The 18,527-nt window shown below is 34.4% G+C and overlaps 1 protein-coding gene across 1 annotated transcript in view; it reads right to left on the bottom strand.

Annotated features, from left to right (window-relative positions):
* The window catches only part of LOC111154994 (stromal antigen 1), a 432,305-nt gene that overhangs the window by 14,528 nt on the left and 399,250 nt on the right, over positions 1–18,527 (bottom strand). The window contains exons 25-28 of the mRNA XM_022514974.1: positions 17,240–17,379; positions 14,422–14,523; positions 10,686–10,834; positions 9,877–10,005 (exon numbers count right to left, since the gene is read on the bottom strand). Of these exons, the coding sequence (XP_022370682.1) occupies positions 9,877–10,005; positions 10,686–10,834; positions 14,422–14,523; positions 17,240–17,379 (520 nt within the window). The remainder of the gene's footprint in view (positions 1–9,876; positions 10,006–10,685; positions 10,835–14,421; positions 14,524–17,239; positions 17,380–18,527) is intronic.

Consider the following 18,527-nt stretch of genomic DNA (forward strand, 5'->3'; position numbering starts at 1 on the left):
TCAATTAAAACTTTTTATAAAAGGCAGAAAAAAGAGTGGAAGACAAAAGCAAAGAACGAGGGCAACAAACAGAAACAACAAGGGATATGGTAGGTATTAGTCCAACTACATCAATAATCAATTTGAACATCAATGGTACCAAGTAAAAGATTGCCAGAGTGGATCAAAAAACAAGACCCAAGTATGGCTGTCTATAAGAAATCCACTTTAAGCATAAAGACACACATAAACTAAAAGTGAATAAATAGATGGTAAAAGTTATCAAAAGAAAGCAGAAGTAATTACATCAATTTCAGACAAAGCAGACTTTAAAGTAAGGAAAGTTATCAGGAATAAAGAAGGGCATTACACAATCATACAGGAGCCAATTCTCGAAGAAACATAATAATCCTTACCATGTATGTCCCTTACAACAGAGCATCAAACTGTATGAAGCAAAAACTAGCTGCAAATAGAAACTACAATTAGTTGGGAGACTTCAACATTCCTGTATAGAAATGGACAGATTCAGGGGTGCCTGGTGGCTCACTTGGTTAGGCATCTGCCTTCTGCTCAGTTCATGATATCAGAGTCCTAGGATTGAGTCCCACATCGAGCGGTCTGCTTCTCCCTCTGCCTCCCCCCAGCCCTGCGAGGCTTGTGCTCTCTCACTCACTCTCTCCAATAAATAAATAAAACCTTTAAAAAATGGACAGATTCAGCAGCCAGAAAATCAGTAAGGACATAGCTGAACTCAACTACAGCATCAATCAACTGGATAGAATTAGTATCTACAGACTGACTTCATCCAAAACCAAAATATATGTTTTTCTGAAGCTCACCTGTAACGTCAAGAGTTCACATTCTAGGTAATAAAACACATCTTAACAAATTTAAAATTAGAGAAATCATACAACGTCTGCTCTTAAATTAAGATTAATTAGAAATTTAATCAGAAATCATTATCAGAAAGATACACAGAGATTAAATAATATGCTTTAAACACATGAGACAAAGAAGCACTCCCAAGGGAAATTTAAAAGTATCCTGAACTAAATGAAAACAGCACATCAAAATTTGTGCAATGCAGTAAGAGCAGTGGTTAGAAGGAAGTTACAGCATTGAATGCACAAATCAGAAAAGAAGATCCAAAATCAACAATCTAAGCTTCCACCTTAGAAGACTAGAAAAACATGACCAAATTAAATCCAAAGTGAAAGAAAAAAATAAAAATTAGAGTAGCAGTCGATGAAATTAAAAACAGAAAGCAATAAAGAAAATCAGCAAAATTAAAAGCTGGTTCTTTGAACAGAACAATAAAATTGATTAGTTTCTAGCCAGCCTAAGGGGAGCAGGGGTTGGGGGAACAGAGGATACAAATTATTAATACCAGAAATTAAAAAGAACACATTATTACAGATCCTATGGACATTAACAGGAAAATAAAGGAATACTATAAACAACTTTATGCCCACATATTTGATAATCCTGGTCAAAGAGACCAATTCCTTTAAACACAAACTGTAAAATCTCCCAGAAGAAGAAACAATCTGAAGAGGCTTGTATCTATTAAATAAATTGATTCAATAAATAATAACCTTCCAAAACAGGAAGGACCGGGCTCAAATGAGTTAACTGGTTATTTAAGGAAGAAAGCTACCAATTCTCTACAATTTCTTTCAGAGGACAGAAGGAGAAGCAATACTTTCTACATTATTCTGTAAGGCCAGTAATACCCTAATACCAAAACCAGACAGATTATAAGAAAACTACAGACTAATAATTCATGAATATAAAGCAAAAATCCTCAACAAAATATTAGGAAAACAGAAAAAGAAGTATATACAGCATGATCGAGTGGGATGTAACCCAGGTATGCAGGGCTGGTTCAACATCTGAAAATTAATTCATATATTCCATCACAACAACAGCCTAAAAAAGAAAAATCAAGCATCACATCAATAAACATAGAAAAAGCATTTGACAAAATCTAACACTTATTCTTGATAAAAACTCTCAGTAAACTAGAAATAAAAGGGGATTTTTCTCAATCTGATAAAGACCATCTACAAAAAACTGTACAGCAACATACTTAATGGTGAAAAACCTGAAGATAACCCAACAAATCAGGTATAAGGCAAGAATGTCCCTGCTCACCACTTCTTTTCAATACTGTACTGGGAATTTTAGTTAATTCAATGAGACAAAAAAGGAAATAAAAAGTACAGAGATTGGGAAGGAAGAAATCACTGTTACTGTTTGCAGATGACATGATTATCTATGTAGAAAATCCAAAGGAACTGACAGAAAAATCTCTTTTGGAATGAACATGCAATTGTACCAAGTTTGCAGGATACAAAATTACAAGTGGATTTGAAATTCAAAACAATGTCATTTACATTTGCACCCCTTAAAATGAATTAAGGTGTAAATCTGCCAAAAAATATACAAGATCTATATATGAGGAAAACTTTTACAAAACTCTGATGAATGAAATAAAAGAACTAAATACATGGAGATATATTCCACCTTCATGCTTACAAAGACAGTATTGCTAAGTCAGTTCTTTCTGACTTGATCTATATTCAATGCAATTCCAACCCAGATCTCAACAAGTTATTTTGTAGATAGTGACAAGTGGATTTTAAGGTTTATAAGCAAAGGCAGAAGACTCAGAATAGCCAATACCATACCGAAGGAGAAAAACAAAGTTGGAGGACTGACACTATCCAACTAGAAAACTTATTATAAAGCTACAGTATAGGGTGCCTGGGTGGCTCAGTGGGTTAAGCCTCTGCCTTCGGCGCAGGTCATGATCTCAGGGTCCTAGGATTGAGTCCCACATTGGGCTCTCTGCTCAGCAGGGAGCCTGCTTCTGCCTGCCTCTCTCCCTACTTGTGATCTCTCTCTGTGTGTCAAATAAATAAATAAAATCTTAAAAAGCTACAGTATAATCATTTTGCAATATGCATGTATATTAAATCATCACACACTGTACATCTTAAACACACAATGCTATATGTCAAATTTATCTCAGTAAGGCTGGAAAAATAAAGAAAAGTCTATAGTAATTAAGACAGTGTGGTACTGTCAAGTGATCAGACATGCAGACCAATGGAACAGAAAAGAGAGCCCAGAAATAGACTCAAATATAGTCAACTGATCCTTGACAAAGGAGCAAAGGCAGTCTCTTCAGTAAGTAGTGCTGGAACAACTGGATGTCCATATGCAAATAAATTAGTCTAAGACACAGACCCTGATCTTTCACAAAAATCAACTCAAAATAGATCACAGACCTAAATGTAAAATATAAAACTCCTAGAAAATAATACAGAAGAAAAACCAGGATATGGCAATGACTTTTTAGATACAACACCAAAGGCAAGGTCCCTCGAATAATAATTGTTGAGGCAGAGTTCATTAAAATTAAAAACTTCTGCTCTGTGAAAGACACTGTCTAGAGAGTAAGAAGAGACTGGGAGAAAATATTTGCAAAATATACATCTCCTAATGGAACTGCTATCTAACATAATCAACTCTTAAAACTCAACAATAAGAAAACAAACAATCTGATTAAAAAATAGGCTTCAGATCTGAATAGACATCCCACCAAAGAAAATATACAGATGGCAAATAAGCATGAAAAGATGCATCACATCATATGTCATCAGGGAAATGCAAATTAAAATGAGATACCACTATGCACCTATTAGAATGGCCAAAATCCGGAACACTGACAACACCAAATCCTGGTGAGGATGCAGAATAGAAACTCTCATACATTACTGGTGGGAACAGAAAATGGTATAGCAACTTGGGAAGACAGTTAGGCAATTTCTTAAAAACTAAACATACTCCTACCATGTGATCCCAGCAATCACACACCTTAGTATTTACCCATAGACTTAGCAATTTAAGTCCTCACAATTACTTATGCAGGAATGTTTATTCGTAACTGCCAAAACTAGGAAGCAACCAAGATGTCCTTCAGTAGGTGAATGGCTAAATCATTTGTGGTATTTCTACACAATGAAGTATTACTCAACATGAAGAAGAAATGAGCTATCAAGCAATGAAAAGACATAGAAGAACTTTAAATGCATATTACTAAGTGACAGAAGATTATCTGAAAAGGCTACATACCCTATGATTCCAACTATGTAACATTCTGGAAAAGGCAAAACTATGGAAACAGTGAAATGATCAGTGGTTGCTAGGGGTTGGGGGAGGAGAGGAAGGATGAACAAGCAGAACACAGGATTTTTAGGGAAGTGAAAAAAATACTCTGTATGATACCGTAATGATAGATGGATGTCATTATACATTTGTCTAAACCCACAGAATGTACAACATCAAGAGTGAACTATAATATAACTTTGGTGATTATGGTATGTCAAGGTAGGTTCATCAATTATAACAACTGTATCACTTTGGTGGTAGATGCTGATAATGGGGAGACTGCATGTATAAGGGCAGGGGGATATATATGGGATTCTCTGTACCTTTCCCTCAAGTTTGGCATGAACCAAAACTTCTTTAAAAATTAAGCTAAATCAGGGGTGCCTGGGTGGCTCACTGGGTTAGGGCCTCTGCCTTCGGCTCAGGTCATGGTCCCAGGGTCCTGGGATCAAGCCCCGCATTGGGCTCTCTGCTCCACAGGGAGCCTGCTTCCTCCTCTCTCTCTGCTTGCCTCTCTGCCTAGTTGTAATTTCTCTCCGTCAAATAAATAAAATATTTTTAAAAATTAAGCTAAATCAAATAAAATCAAACTGAATTAAATTAAACTAAATCACATACTTCTGTTAGTCTGGAAAACTGCACATAACCAAGGCTGCCCTTCTCAGGAGCAATCAGAGAGGGAACTTCCAAGCTGCTAGTCCTCTGGCTGACCAGAGGGACAGAGTAAACCCCCTGTACTGTGATAGCAGCCTTCAAGCCACACACACATCAAATAGTAATAAGTAAAAATCTAAATGGCCAAGGAGGTATAAGCACAATCTTTGATTAATGAGTCTAATGCTGATACAGGGGTGACTCCCAGGTATTCAAGTCAAATGATAAAAAAACAAAAGGGAGAAAAATCTGAGTAGGGAAAGCAGAGGCTGCATACTCCAAGAGAAAGAGACTTCACAGAGTTTGTTCATTCAAGACGCTAAACAAATGACCAAACAAAATGAATATATAGGGGTGTAGTGAATCAGTATCAAGAGTAGCTAAGCTATTTCATAATGTATCATAACTGCAACATTATCTAAACTGTTCAGTTTCAACAAAAAATTATGAGACATGCAAAGAAACAGGGAAATGTGACCTACATACAGCAGTAAAAAAGTGAGCAATAAAAACAGTGGCCCACAAATACTGCAAAGCTATTATTAAAAAATGTTCAAAGAACTAAAAAAAATATATATATATATAAAGAGTGAAAAATATGATGTCACTACCTCTGGAAATAGAGAATATGAATAAAAAGAAATGATAGGGGTGCTTGGGTGGCTCAGTGAGTTGAGCATCCAACTCGGGTTTTGGCTCAGGTCGTCATCTCAGGGTCCTGAGACTGAGCCCCGTGTTGGGGGTTGGGTGGGTCTGTGCTTAGCAGGGAGTCTCCTTGGGATTATTTCTCCCTCTCCTTCCGTCTCTGCCCACCCCTGTACTCTCTCTCTCTCTCAAATAAATAAATAAATAAATACATCTTAAAAAAAAGAAAGAAATGATTAAAAAAGAACCGATGGAAATTCTGCAGCTGGAAAGTACAATAACAAAAATTAAAAATTCTCCACAGGGGCTCAACAGATTTGAGCTGGAGAATAATCATTAATCCTGAAAATATATCAGAGATTATGGATTCTGAAGAGCAGAGAAAAAGAAGAAAAATGAACAGAGCATCACAGAAATGTAGGATATCATTAAGTGCACTAGTAGGTGTAATGGGAGTACCAGGAGAAGGAGTAGAAACAAACTTAGGGAAATAATGGTTAATTGCTTCCAAATTTGATGAAAAAAAAAATTAATCTACACATTCTCAAGGCTCAACAAAGTCCAAGCAAATAAATGCAGGAAGATCCATACCCAGATGCATCACAGGCAAAATTTTAGCTAAAAGCCAAAGACAGAGAAAAAATCTTGAGAGAATAGAAAGTAACTCATTATATACAAGGGAGCTCCATTAAGTTTAAACTCCAATGACTTCTCATTAGACACAATGGAGGTGCAGGCAGTGGGATAACACAGTCAATGTACTGAAAATAACACATTATCAAACAAGAATGTTATATCTAGCAAAACTATATTCAAAGCTAAATATAAAATAAACACACTCCCAGATGGAATAAAAACAATTTGTTGCTGGCTGACCTCCCTTACAAGAAATAAAAGATGTTCTTTAGGCTGAAAGCAAATGATTCCAGAGAATAATCTACATATGAAGAAACAAAGAGAGCTGAAAGATAATTAATAGGTAGTTAGAAAAAACAATATAACTGCATATATATACATATACATATATATTTTTTAATGATTTAAACAGCAATTGTATAAAAATGTGTATTACTGTAGTGTTGTGTCAATAAGATAGAAATATAATATATTTGATAATATGGGATGCGTGGGTGGCTCAGTGGGTTAAAGCCTCTGCTTTCGGCTTGGGTCATGATCCCAGGGTCCTGGGATCTAGCCCCGCTTCGGGCTCTCTGCTTGGTGGGGAGCCTGCTTCCCTTCCTCTCTCTCTGCCTGCCTCTCTGCCTATTTGTGATCTCTGTCAAATAAATAAATAAATAAATAAATAAATAAATAAATAAATAATGTGTGTACACACACACACACACACGCACACACACACACACATATATATACATTTGATAATAAAACAAAAGAAGTAGGTGGAAGTAAAGATTTATTAGTGTAAGGAAATGATGCCAGATGGTATTTTTCAATCCACAGGAAGAAATGAAGAGAACCAGAAATGGTAAATAAGGCTATTAAAACAAACTCTATAATAAATATATAAGGCTCCATTTCCCCTCTAAGGGTATTTAAAAGACATACAATTACATCAAGTAATAATTATAATAATGTATTGTTGGATTGTAACATATTTAGATGCAGTATGTGTAACAATAAAGGCACCAAAGGGGGAGAATAGAAATGGAGCTACATAGGAGTAAAGTTTTCATATTTCCTTAGAATAAATTTGAAGAAATTTTGGTAAGATGCGTATTTTAAGGCCTACCAAAACAAAACAAAACAAAACACCACTAAGGAAATAACTAAAAATGTATAATTAAGTATTTTTGAAGAAAGTGAAATGTTACACTAGAAAAACATCCACTTCTTATAAACAAAACATGATCCAACTACATGTCATCTCTAAGAAACACACTTTAGGTTCAAAGATAAAAAAGGCAGAAAATGAAAGGATAGGAAAAAGGTATACCATGAGAACAATAACTAAAATACAGCTGGAGCAGTTGTAATATATCAGACAAAACAGATTTTAGGACAAAAGTTACTACAGATGGAGAAGAATATTTTATAATGATATCTAAGAGTTAATCCATCAGGAAGACATAACAATGATAAACATGTATACCTAGCTCCAAAATACATGAAGTAAAAAGTGACAAAACTGAAAGGAAAAATAACAATTCAGCAATAATAGTTGGGGAGACTCCAATACCCCACTTTAAATAATGGATAGAACAACTAGGCAAAATATCAACAAAGAAACAGAAGACTTGAAAAACACTGTTTTGTTTTTTTTTTTTGAAAAACACTACTAAAAAAAACCAAAACAACCCTATAAGCCACGTGACCTAACAGCTATCTCAACACCACCCAACACCAGCAGAAGAATGCATATTCTCCTCAAGTATACATAGAACATTCTCTAGAATACACCATATGTTGGTCTGTAAAACAAGCCTCAATAAATTTGAAAGGACTGAAATTATACAAAGTATGTTCACTAACCACAGTGGAATGAAATTAAAAATCAATAATGGAAGTAAAATTTGGAAATTCACAAGTATGTGGAAATTAAACAAAATACTCCTAACAACCAAAAGATAAAAGAATACATCACAAGGGAAATAAAAAAAAAACACTTTGAGATGAATGAAAACAAAAATGCAAGCTACCAGAATCTACGAGATGCAGCTAAAGTAGAACTTGAAGGAAAATGTATACCTGTAAATGCCTATAAAAAGTGTTTTCAAACCACTCCACCCCCACAAATACCCAACACTACTATTCTCTATCATATTACTCTATTTCAGTGCCTCAGACTCTTGTTCCTGTGTTTATGTTGTGTCTCCCTGCATTAAAACAAAAGCTTTCTGGGGGCAGAAACTCTGTGTTGTTCACTGCCTGGCCATACTAGAACAATAGCTGTAGAACATTACCTAACCAGATTATGGGCTTAATAAATATTTTCTGATCAGGATGCCTGGGTGGCTCAGTCAGTTAAGCATCTGCCTTCAGCTCAGGTCATGATCCCAGGGTCCCAGGATCAAGTCCCACATCGGGCTCCCTGCTCAGTGGGGAGCCTGCTTCTCCCTCTGCCTGTCTCTCCCCGTGCTTGTGCTCTCTCTCTGACAAATAAATAAAATCTTCAAAAAAAAAAATTTTTTTTCTGACCAACACAAAGTCAGTATCTTCCCTTAAAAATACCAAATTAATAAAAATTTTAACTGTCTTTCCAAATTTCTGTTCATTTAACCTATTATTACAACTGACACACCTTCCTAGCAATTTATAAAATTCAGGATCCCATCAATATTTTTTTTTAATGAAAATTGCATATATTATTTCTTTAAACTTTAGAAGAAGAAATCACTCTTCTTGAACTGACTCAAATAAAAAATGCAGTTCACCCTTAAACATGGATTTGAATTGTGCAGGTCTACTTATATGTGCATTTCTTTTCTTTCTTTTTCTAAAGATTGATTGGTCAGAGAGAGAGTGAGCGAGAGCACAAGCACAAGCAGGGGGAATGGCAGGCAGAGGGAGAAGCAGGCTCCCCACTGAGCAGGGAGCCCCATGTGGAACTCCATTCCAGTACCCTAGGATCATGACCTGAGCCAAAGGCAGATAGATGCTTAACTGACTGAGCCACCCAGGTGTCCCTGGATTTCTTTCAATAAATACACCACAACAGTCTAAATATATTTTTTCTTCCTTATGACTTTCTTAACATTTTCTTTTCTTTAGCTTGCTTTATTCTAAGAATACAGCATATAATACATGTAACATATGAAATATGTTAATTGGCTGGTATCAGTAAGGCTTCCAGTCAATAGGGGGCTATTAATAGTTAAGTTTTTGGAGAATCAAAACTTATATGTCGTACAGCATAGAGGATATAGTCAATAATACTGTAATAATGTTCTATGTGAAAGACAGTTACTATATTTATCACAGTGAGCACTGAATCATGTATAGACTTGTTGAGTCACTGTTGTACACCTGAAACTAATATAATACTGCATCTCAACTACAATAAAAATTTTAAAAATGAAGTAGAAAAGAATGTCTGGTATTTTAAATAAAAAAAAAAAAAGTTATACAAAATTTTTGTGAGGAGGTCGATGCCCCTAAACTGTGTTGTTCAAGGGCCATCTGTAAAACTAAAATACAATTAATATAAAAGGAAAAAAGAATAGCAAAGCCAATGTGCCTACTTCTTTGAATTGTGGAATAAGAAATCATTTCCCACTTAATTCCAAAGTACTAAAAGCAAGCAGGGAAAGAACTATATAAATGCTTGATAGAAAACTGCAGTTCCTTAAAACAAGCTATCAGAGCTTATGTTATCAACAGTAATTATATCTAGATGATTAACATTTTTCTAAAAAATAAAACATTTAAAATTACAGGCGTATTATGATAAAAGCAACTTACACAGTCTTTTTGTCCTGTCGAAGGAGTTTAGAAGAAAATTCACTTAGTACTTCCAGGAAAGCCAGATTAGGAGGTGGATATTCTTGTCCTTTCTGATTTTGGTATTTAAAGGCAAATTCTATGCCATCCCTGAAGTAAAAGAAAGTATCACCTTATTTTTCCAGCTAGGGAGTATAGTTCTCTCAGTGGGCTAGAATTTGAAAGTATTCAGAAAGGCAGGATAATCATCACTAAATGTAGTAAAATCTGATAAATTCGAAGCATAAAACAATGTTAATTTGTATGACATATATGCTTAATATTTACAGTATAAAACTCTCTAAGTTGTGAAACAAAGCTAAATTTCTATGTGTATCTTGTCGGGGTAGCACAATACCCTAAGAAGATAACTAGATTGTCAGAAAACTTGGTTCTCAGAGTTGGTCACGGTATCAAGCAGCTGTGTGTCACTCAGTTTTCAGTTATGAAATTCTGTCAGTCAGTTTTCAGTTATGAAGGTTGACCAAATCAGCATTGCACAGTGTTTTTAAACCATGTCTCCTGTAACATCTTCTCACTGACAGACAAGAATATTTTGTGAAACTTTACTTTTTATACTTACAAGTTGAAAAAACGGGCAGTTGGATTATTTTTCAAATTAAAAAGTCCCTCCTAGTTGAGATTCACTACACTACACAATCTCTAAAGTTTTTATAACTTGAAAATTCAATCATTTATCACTTTAAAAATGGGTCAAATAACAGTCATTTCAGTTAAACTCCAGTAAACCAGATTCTGATTAACAGAAAGTATTTATTTAGCTCACTCACTTGTGAAGTGTGGCAACTGCTTCTCGTGTCTTGATCTGATCCAGTCCAAATGTAAGGGCAAAGCGACGTGCCAATTCTTTAATGCCACTGACGTGGGCAGATGTCCTATCGAGGTTGGGACCTTGCTCTTGAACAAGTTCATTAAACAACTGGTTGAAAGAAAAAAAACAGGAAAAAACCTACAGCTAAGAAAAATTTGTTTATCTTATTTATTATTAGAATAGGTAATACAATTTTAAAATATTTAAAAGGCACATGGTAAAATATGTATTTCCTTCCTTGCATTGAACTGTAGCCACATGGTTCCCCTTCTCCAAGTCATCTACTAGTACTAATTTCTTGAGCTCATTTTCATGCTAGTTTTGTGATTAAATGAAGACAGGAATTTACTTCTTTTTAACAAAAAAATGATATATTTTGGGCTGGGGAAAGGAAACATGTTTATAGAAATATATTTGTATTCATAAACATCTGTGTTCTTTTTGTTGTTTTAATAGGGATGACAATATATTAAATATAGGGTTCAGAACTTTTTTTCACTTACTTTATCTTAGATAAGAACATTAAGTAAAAGAAGACATTTGGATATATGGGGTGATATTTACCACCCAACAACAAAATATACAATAAAGTTCTTAAGTTGGATAGAGGGCTTTTATAAATTACACATACATTACATATATTGTATCAAAATAACAACCAAATAAACCTGAAGTACTAAAGAGTATAAAAGCTATCATCATTCTACCACCAAGGTTAGAAACTTAAATTTATCGTACACATATGTCTTCCCTCTTATTATGAGAAATGAATAGTCCAGGCTTTCATCTAAAGCCACTCCCTCCTTATGTACTAGAGATCTCACTCCACTTTACCTATTTAGCAATTTTGCTCCTACACTTACCACTCTGTGCTGCATCCTTAACAATAGTTAAGATATATGCATCTTAAAACCCCAAAATACAAAAGCCATTAACTTCTTAACTCAATCTTCTATGCCAGCTATCAATACATTGTTTTGATTCTCCTTTTTGGCAAAGATCCAGAATAGTACTGTTTACATTTATTTTCTTCACTTCCTCACCCATCTCTCAGTTCACGCTTATCATACCATCCCACTGAAATAGCACTTGTATCACTTCAATAAATTTTGTTGTTCATCTTTTTACTTTTCTTCATCTTCAGCAACACATTGGTTTGAACTACTTACAGTGCCATAACTAGAAACAGCAGTTCTTCCAAACATTTTTCAAATGTATCCACACGTAATTATTTATAAATTCTTGAACTTCAAAATGTTTTCAGAGATGGTTATACACAATTGCCTTAAATTGTAAAACTTATGCTTAAATACAAATATATCTCTGTGCAAAATTCAAGGAATATAAAAATAAAAGTTCTCCTTCCTCTTTCCCACTGAATATCATTCTTCTCTCCAAAGATAATCAATGTTAAAGTTTCAAGGTTTTCTAGACCAGGTTAGACACATTAATGTATTACATATAGAAAACTTTTAACATAAATGACACTATACTATGTAGTTTGTCCTGAAACTTGCTATTTTTTTTTCTTTCTCAAGTTTTTATTTAAATTGCAGATAGTTAATGTAGAGTGTAATATTAGTATTAGTTATAGAATTTAGTGATTCATCATGTACCTAAAACATCCAGTGTTCATCACAAGTGCCTTCCTTAATACCCATTACCTGTTTAGCCTATCCCCCTGCCATCTCCCCTCCAGTAACCCTATTTGTTCTCTATTGTTAAGAGTCCATTTTCTGGTTTGCCCCACTTTTTTCCTTTTTCTCCCTCTATGTTCATCTTTTTTTCCTTAAATTCCACATATGAGAGAAATCATATGGTATTTGTCTTTGACTTATTTCACTTAGCATAATAATCTCTAGCTCCATTTACATCCTTGCAAATGGTAATACTTCATTCTTTTTTAAGCTGACTAATATTCCTCCCACACATCACATATTTATCCATTCATCAGCGATGGATATTTGGGTTCTTTCAATAATTTGATTGTTGATAATAACATTTAATATACAGAATATAAATACTGGGGTACATGTATCCCTTTGAATCAGTGTTTTTGTATCCTTTGGGTGAAATACCTACTAGTACAATTGCTGGATCATAGAGTAGATCTATTTTTAACTTCTTGAGGAACCTCCATATTGTTTTCCAGAGTGGCTGCACCAGTTTGTATTCCCACCAACAGTGTAAGAGGGTGCCCTTTCTCTGAAACTTGCTATTTTTCACTTAATATTTTGTCTTAAAAATCTTTCAGCTACTTCAGAGTCGCACACTTTAACCATTCCTCTGCTGATGGGATAATTAGACGATCTTCAATTTTTCAGTATTACAGACTTGCTGCAATAAACATCTTTTACATAAATATCTTTGTGTGTACCTGCATGTACCAACGTAGATACCTAGCAGCAAAAATAGTGACTTTTAAAATATCTTTCTTCAATTTTGAAATATCTTTCAAAATTGTATTTCAAGAAGGCAACACAATTTCTTTTACAAGGGGCCTTTTTCTCCACAGCTTTATCAATCTTTGGTATTAACCATCACTTAAATTCATGCTAATCTGCCCATCAGTGATAAACACTTCTTTGTTTCAATTGGTACTTCATTAATTATTAATGAAATTAAGCCTCTTTTCATATCTTATTGGTTTTTTAGATTTCCTCTTCTGAATAGTGGCTTTTCATAGCCCTTATTCACTTTTCTATGGGATTTATCTTTGTTACTGATTGTAGGATTTGTTATGTATGGTTGAAAATATTTCCCTGAACCTATCATTTGTTTAAACTTTGTTTAGGATGCTGGTTGATGTATAAATGTATTTAAGTTTATTTTTTGTTTATTTTTATTTTTTTTAAGATTTTATTCATTTACTTGACAGAGAGAGATCACAAGTAGGCAGAGAGGCAGACAGAGAGAGAGAGGAGGAAGCAGGCTCCCCGGTGAGCAGAGAGCCCGATGGGGGCTTGATCCCAGCACCCTGGGATCGTGACCTGAGCTGAAGGCAGAGGCTTTAACCCACTGAGCCACCCAGGCGCCCCGGTATTTAAGTTTATATACACATACCTACAGCCCCACTTACCCCCTGAAATCTCAGCATTCAGTAAGCATTTATCAATTCAGAACGCATATATATATATAAAACGAGACTTTAAAAAATATATTTTATTTATTTATTTGAGAGTGAGAGAGAGAGAGAGAGCATGAGCTGTGGGAGGGAGAGGGAGAAGCCGACTCCACACTGAGCAGGAAGCCTTACAGGAGACGTGATCCCAGAACACTGGGATCATGACCTGAGCTGAAGACAGCTGCTTAACCAGTTGAGCCACCCAGGTGCCATCATATGTGACTTATTTTCTTATTTGAGTACTATTCTAGCCCTGTCTTCATTAAATTTTTAAAAAATATATCTTCATATTTTTCTTTTTAAATGATTACTTTTTAAATGTCTGTTTGGCATTTCATCTGGTCCAAGAGTAGATCACCTTAGGATTTCATCTATTTGAAATGTGAACTATAAGATTATTTTCTAAAAGAGAAGTCATACAACATGTCTTTGTATCAGAAAGTATGCATACTAATGTACTGATACAGTGACCTAGTTTAAATGAGGAATGATATACCTAGTACATACTTAGCACATAAAAGTTCAATAACATTAATTCTACTCTTTATCTCTTTGCTTTCAGATTTCTTACCTGCTGCAAACTGAGAATGAGGGTCTTGGCACACTGAATTTTATCAATCTGCCTGGTTTTACTCAGTGTTTCCTTAATAATATCACCATAGTCATTGTAATACTGTGAGAAAAAGAGAAAACATAGCTTTAAAGTTACTGAAATTTCATGAGACAAACTGTGGACTGGTAAAAGAAATGGAAAAGGGAGTTTAAGAGAGTTTAATTTCTTCATCTTAAACATAATGAGAGATAAAAGATATTTTCTAAAGATAAAGGAATACACATTTAAGATTATGAAATAACTAATGTTAATTAAAAACTGGAAATTCTAGGAGATGAAGTGACACAGGTAAATGAAATTCCTTATTCTTTGTAATAGACACCACTTAAAAGGTGACAAATCAAGAAACAGAACTTTGGCAGAAACTTCACAAAGAACTAAAACCAAAACAGTTAAAATCGCTTACCTCTGGGGAGTGGGCCTAAATAAGGGGGAAGGGAAGATTAGGGTAATAGACCTTTCATTTAGTACTTTTGTACTAGGACATTCCCTGCTCCCCCAACATGTTTATACTTTCCTATTGTAATATAAAAAACAAAAACAATGACTTCTTTAACAAGTTTTCTGGACACAGGATTTAAAGAATTTTCCTTGTGAGAACCGCTAAATTTAAAACCACTAAATTTGGATGTTATTTCTAAGCTAATGCCTAAAAACCTATGACCTATGTGAAGAAGTGAGTATTATGAGCATAGCAATTAGAATTTCATGCTTCCATGATATGAGATGAAAAAAAGAGAAAGATATATTAATATACTAAAGTGGTTCAATAAGCAGATCTCCAATGAATTCGTATTTGTAATAGTTACATAGGGAACTGGGGCAAAAAGCCACATAACTGAGGTATTTAATAAAGAGTAGCAAGTAACTATTAAAATATTCTCAAAAAAACTAAAGCTTAGAATGAGCAAAGGTGCAAAAATTGCTAAGGATGGTAGCATGTTTTGGTTAAGGCTCATTTCATAAAACCAATACGGTACTGTTAAGAGATGAAAAGGAAAAAACCATGGTAGGCTCATAATCATCTATTCAAACTGTGTTTAGACATTACTTTAGGAAGCTGTCTTGGGTTCCTGTCACTAAGTCTCTCTTTCTATTCCATGTTTGCTTTGTAATTGATACATCTATCACTACAATAATCATGCTGAGGCTTTATAATGTAATGCGAAGAGCTAAGCTTTGAAGCTAGACAAACCTAGAATCAAATTCCAGTTTTTGCTACTTCCAAGAGTTATATGACCTTTTAAAGTTACTTAACTTCTCTGAGCCTTAATTACCTTATCTATAAATGATGTATTTCCTACCTCAGAGGATTACTTTAATCAACAAACATATGTAAAAGCCTTAGAACAGTGTCTCAAATATAAATGGCATAGAACACAGACAACCACTATTACCATGCTACATATTATGCTGGCATTTTAGTTTATTAAACTATAAGCTCCTTAGTATAGAAATCATGTTTTATTTAAATCTCTTGATCTTGACTATAGCACAGTACTCACACTGCAGTTGTTTAGCAAAATAATTAGTTACTATGTCATAACTAGAATTGGATCATAACTAAACATGGATAAAGACTCAAGTGGATCAATGGCACACATAATATTCTGAACATCGGCAAAACAAAACACTATCTCTGACAGGAGAACAAGGTAAAACACACAAACTGAGAAGTATGCCTGTCATAAAGGCTTCTGAGCACTGCTTTTTTAGAAGGTCAGAAACACAATGGAGCTTAAGGAAAGCAGAGTAAACAGCCAGAAAGGGGAGTACCTATCAAATCCTGCCATATAAAGAATGGTTTAAAACCCTTCAAAATCTCCTTACCTCCCTCAGGAAAAAAATCCAGGTTTCTCACAGCATATAATTACTAGTGATACCTTCTTTAAATCTTACCTCTGGCTCCATTCTCATAAACAATCTATGTTGTTACATCAAATTACTTGCATTTCCCCCAAAGAATTCACATTCTTTTGTGTCTCTGTACATCAAGTTCAATCTGCCCCCAAGTCCTCCTGCTACTTCTTCGCTTATTAATTTATGTTTATCATCTTAGTCCAGAAGTCACTACTATGCAGCTTCCATTAACCCTCATATTTCTTTAGAGTTGGGTGTCTGTTTCATATATTTCCAGGAACCCCTATACATACCTCTATTATATTATATAGTGCAATTGTCTAATTGTTGACAGTTTTCAGCTTTAGACTACTTTAGAGCAAGAATATTATTTATTAAAGATGTATTTATTTGAGAGAGTGCACAAGTATGGGGAGGGGCAGAGGGAGAGAATCTTTGAGCAGATTCCGTGCCAAGCACAGGGCTTGACCCCAGGACCTAAGAGATCATGACCTGAGCCAAAACTAAGATTTGGACACTTAACCAACTGCACCAAGAGCAGGAATTTAAAAGATATTTGTAACTTTAGTGCCTGGCAGGTAGCATAGTACACAGCAGGCATACTTACAAAAATGTCTTAAAGAGATGTCATAAGGAAGAGAGATTAGGTTTCTTCCATGTCAATCAAAAGAGTCTATAAATCACATGAAAATAAGGTGTTCTTTCAATAATGTGAGAACTCCTACTTTATGGGGTTAATACAATGGTACAGAGTGACAAAAAGCTTATAATTCTATAAAGGAAAGAAATCTTAAATATCAGAAAAATTATCAATAATACATAGTTACCTGGCAGTTTAGCTTCTGTTATCTTTTCATTTTTCAGTGCAAATTTCTCTGCCACTTAGATAGAGAAAAATAAGACTATGAAACTATACCTTCATGTAGTGTTTAAAGATGTCTGCAGCTGCATGCATGTCAACAATATCATAAATGATAAGTTTGCTGAAGGCAGCAAGTAGATTCCTTCTTTTATGTAAGGCCTCAATTTTATTAGCTTCATCTTCTTCATCACCCTCTACCACAGAAAATAAATTGGTTATGAACTTTGACCCTTTATCCAAGGTAAAACAATGTAGACAATCTGTATAATTAAATACCAACTTATAACTTTATAAATAATATAATTCAATTTTAGGTAAGATAAAAACTATTAATGACAGTGATTACTTTAGGGTGCTGTATTTAGTCATATGCTTATTAAATATTTAGTAGTTACCAAGGTTCCTACCTTTAGGAAACTGTCATAGCAAAGATTGGGTAAGATAAACCATACATAAATTTTTTTCTGATATTTCTGTCATAATACTTCTGTCTGTTTACCTTAAAAATGCCATCTCTTCTCATTTCAATATTTTTTATATCCTATTAGCTATATTTCAACAGAGAAGAAATTTCTGGAAATTTTTAAGATATAGGGAAAAGCCTTCTTTTAGAAAGAAATATATAGGGAGAAATGGAAATATATGGAGAGGTTAGGTTTCAGTGCTCATCTTAAAAATGGTAACATTATCAGCATTAAATATATTTTGCAAACTGTTTATGCTCATATACATTTTCTTTTTAAATGTAGGCTCCATGCCCTGTGTGGAGTCCAACATGGGGCTTTAACTCATGATCCTGAGATCAAGACCTAAGCTGAAATCAAGAGCCGGACACTTAACTAACTGAGTCACCCAGGCACCTCTACACATACACAATTCTTAAAACAAAGCTTGCTATTGAATACTTTCAAAACAAGTAGTATTTCTTCCTCAATTTTTTAATTCTCAGTCTCCACCGGCTTGTCTCTTTTTTAATCCTAGAAAAAATTTCTTCACAAGGCTCCAGATGTTGACACATTTGTTTTAGGCTCTGTACTGACTCTCTCAGGTTTTTGCCTGCCCTTAGTAAGGAAGTGTTCTTTCTTTTCATATATATATATGTGTATCTATCTATCTATATATGTGTATATATATACACACATATATATCTATATATATAACATACACATATCTGTTTTATATTTATTTTTACTTATATATATTATATGTATAATATATATACACATACACATGTGTATATATGTGTGTATGTATATTCCCCCCCCCCCCCCATGAAAGAACTTACTCAACTTCTCTCCTCCCTTTTTGCTAACTGGTCCTGCTGTGAAGCACCAATGCTTTG

Source organism: Enhydra lutris, unplaced genomic scaffold, assembly GCF_002288905.1.
Source record: "Enhydra lutris kenyoni isolate GAN:26980312 unplaced genomic scaffold, ASM228890v2 scaffoldscaffold39, whole genome shotgun sequence".
Taxonomy (NCBI): domain Eukaryota; kingdom Metazoa; phylum Chordata; class Mammalia; order Carnivora; family Mustelidae; genus Enhydra; species Enhydra lutris.